Consider the following 2,868-nt stretch of genomic DNA (forward strand, 5'->3'; position numbering starts at 1 on the left):
ACTGCTGTTTTGCTGAGAGTTACATTGCATTCAGACTCTCACCAAGAACTGACGCCAAATAGCCTACATACCAATGGAGCACAACAAAATAACCTACCCAGTTGGGGAATAGATTGAGTGGTGTAGTCAATTGTTTCACACTAAAATGTTGTAAAAAACAAACATTTTTTCCATCACAAACCTTAAAGTGCTTTTGTAGCAGCATCAAAAATAAGTTGCTGTCATAATACCTTTCACTCCCTTCTAACTCACTCAGTGTTTTGATTAAATTAGTGAGACAACATTAGTTCCCCCAAACAACATGTAGAAGAAGTCTGACAACTAAAATAAGCCGGCTCTAATGGGGGCTTTTGCTGGGTGGCTAGGTCTGGTGGAGAGGTGGCTTGAAGGCTGGGTCTGGAGGGCTGGCACTGGTGGCGAGGTGGCTGGAGGGCTGGGTCTGGAGGGCTGGGACTGGTGGCGAGGTGGCTGGAGGACTGGGTCTGGAGGGCTTTGACTGGTGGCGAGGTGACTGGAGGGCTGGGACTGGGGGAGAGGTGGCTGGAGGGCTGGGTCTGGGGGAGAGATGGCTGGAGGGCTGGGACTGGAGGGCTGGGACTGGGGGCGAGGTGGCTGGAGGGCTGGGTCTGGAGGGCTGGGACTGGGGGTGAGGTGACTGGAGGGCTGGGACTGGGGGCGAGGTGACTGGAAGGCTGGGTCTGGAGGGCTGGGACTGATGGTGAGGTGGCTGGAGGGCTGGGTCTGGAAGGCTGGGTCTGGAGGGCTGGGACTGGGGGCGTGGTGACTGGAGGGCTGGGTCTGGATGGCTGGGACTGGTGGCGAGATGGCTGGAGGGCTGGGTCTGGAGGGCTGGGACTGGGGAGAGGTGGCTAGAGGGCTGAGACTGGAGGGTTGAGTCTGGAGGGCTGGGACTGGAGGGCTAGGACTAGGTTGAGAGGTGGCTGGAGGGCTGGGCTGGGTCTGGAGGGTTGGGTCTGGAGGGCTGAGTCTGGAGGGCTGGGTCTGGAGGGCTGGGACTGGGGGCGAGGTGACTGGAGGGCTGGGTCTAGAGGGCTGGGACTGGGGGCGAGGTGACTGGAGGGCTGGGTCTGGAGGGCTGGGTCTGGGGGAGAGGTGGCTGGAAGGCTGGGTCTGGAGGGCTGGGTCTGGAGGGCTGAAACTGGGTTGAGAGTTGGATGGAGGGCTGGGACTGGGGGCGAGGTGACTGGAGAGCTGGGACTGGGGGCGAGGTGGCTGGAGGGCCGGGACTGGAGGGCTGAGTCTGGAGGGCTGGGACTGGAGGGCTAGGACTAGGTTGAGAGGTGGCTGGAGGGCTGGGCTGGGTCTGGAGGGTTGGGTCTGGAGGGCTGAGTCTGGAGGGCTGGGTCTGGAGGGCTGGGTCTGGAGGGTTGGGTCTGGAGGGCTGGGTCTGGAGGGTTGGATCTGCAGGGTTGGATCTGAAGGGCTGGGTCTGGAGGGTTGGATCTGCAGGGTTGGATCTGAAGGGCTGGGTCTGGAGGGCTGTGTAGTTGGAGGTTTGCGTCTGGGAGCGATGTGGTTGGTTGGATTGACCTTGGGGCGAGGTGGAAAAATAAGTGATGGCATGTTGACCAGACTCCCTGGCTGGACGACCTGTCTGGCTGGACTGGACTGGTTCCCTGGCTGGACTGGACTGGTTCCCTGGCTGGACTGGACTGGCTCCCTGGCTGGACGACCTGTCTGGCTGGACTGGACTGGTTCCCTGGCTGGACTGGACTGGTTCCCTGGCTGGACTGGACTGGCTCCCTGACTGGACGACCTGTCTGGCTGGACTGGACTGGTTCCCTGGCTGCACTGGACTGGTTCCCTGGCTGGACGACCTGTCTGGCTGGACTGGACTGGTTCCCTGGCTGGACTGGACTGGTTCCCTGGCTGGACTGGGGAAACCCCTCTCAACACTGGACACACTAGTTGTAATTATGGTCTAGGCTGAGAATAGCAGCGAGGCGGAGGGAGGGAGGGAGGGAGGGAGGGAGGGAGGGAGGGAGGGAGGGAGGGAGGGAGGGAGGGGATGACCAAGCTAGTTTCCACCACTGTAATAAGGTGTTGGCTCGGTTGGTAAGCCCTGCAGGGAGGGAGGGAGGGCGGGAGAGAGAGAGAGGAAGAGAAAGGGAGGGAGAGAGAGAGAGAAAGAGAGAGAGAGCGAGAGAGGCTGTGTCTGCCCTAGCCAACCCTGGTCCTCCAGGACCTCACTGACCACAGGCTGTTCTGGGGCTGGAATAAACCACTTAACCAATTACAGGGGGGCGGTGGCCTTCCTTAGGTCCAGGGTGTTCCAAGTGTTTAAAAGGTGCTAATAGAACCGTATACGACCACATCCCCCCCACTGGGCCAATGTTGGCTGACTCCCTTGGTTTTACACACCTATATACATCATTTATATACTGCATGGTGATATACAGAATTATTCAACTAAACTTTTGGTCTTTTACAAGCAACACTCTGAAACTAAACTTGTCTTGGGGTCTTTTACGAGCAAGATTTTGTGGTTGTTTGGCAATGAGAGAGAGAATTTGGATATCGTATTTGTTCTAACAGTAAATATGTCTTATTGAATAAACTCATTCAAAGTCAAATATTTGTTTAGTGTAGAACAACAATAAGACTGGATTGAATGGGACCGTAGCTCTTGTTTACCACTTACGTTTTCTCATAATGGAGGATCAGAGAGAGGTTAGACTTTGACTGTGACTGGTTTAGAACGTTCAGTTCATTACCCACAGTTCAATAAGGTGATTACAGTCTGGTTATCAGGAAGCAGCCCGCTTAGCGACAGGGTCAATGTTCATCGGGATGAATTAATGAACGGATCAACATGGTTTAACTGTTGCAACACAACAAAATCAGATT

General features: G+C 56.0%; 1 protein-coding gene across 1 annotated transcript in view; it reads right to left on the reverse strand.

The window, feature by feature from the left end:
* Positions 1–321: 321 nt before the first annotated feature.
* Positions 322–2,868, reverse strand: part of LOC118964498 (extensin-like) — a 6,917-nt gene continuing 4,370 nt past the window's right edge. The window contains exon 2 of the mRNA XM_036976482.1: positions 322–1,895. Coding sequence (XP_036832377.1) covers positions 322–1,895 — 1,574 coding nt within the window. The remainder of the gene's footprint in view (positions 1,896–2,868) is intronic.

This window comes from Oncorhynchus mykiss, chromosome 4 (assembly GCF_013265735.2).
Source record: "Oncorhynchus mykiss isolate Arlee chromosome 4, USDA_OmykA_1.1, whole genome shotgun sequence".
NCBI lineage: Eukaryota > Metazoa > Chordata > Actinopteri > Salmoniformes > Salmonidae > Oncorhynchus > Oncorhynchus mykiss.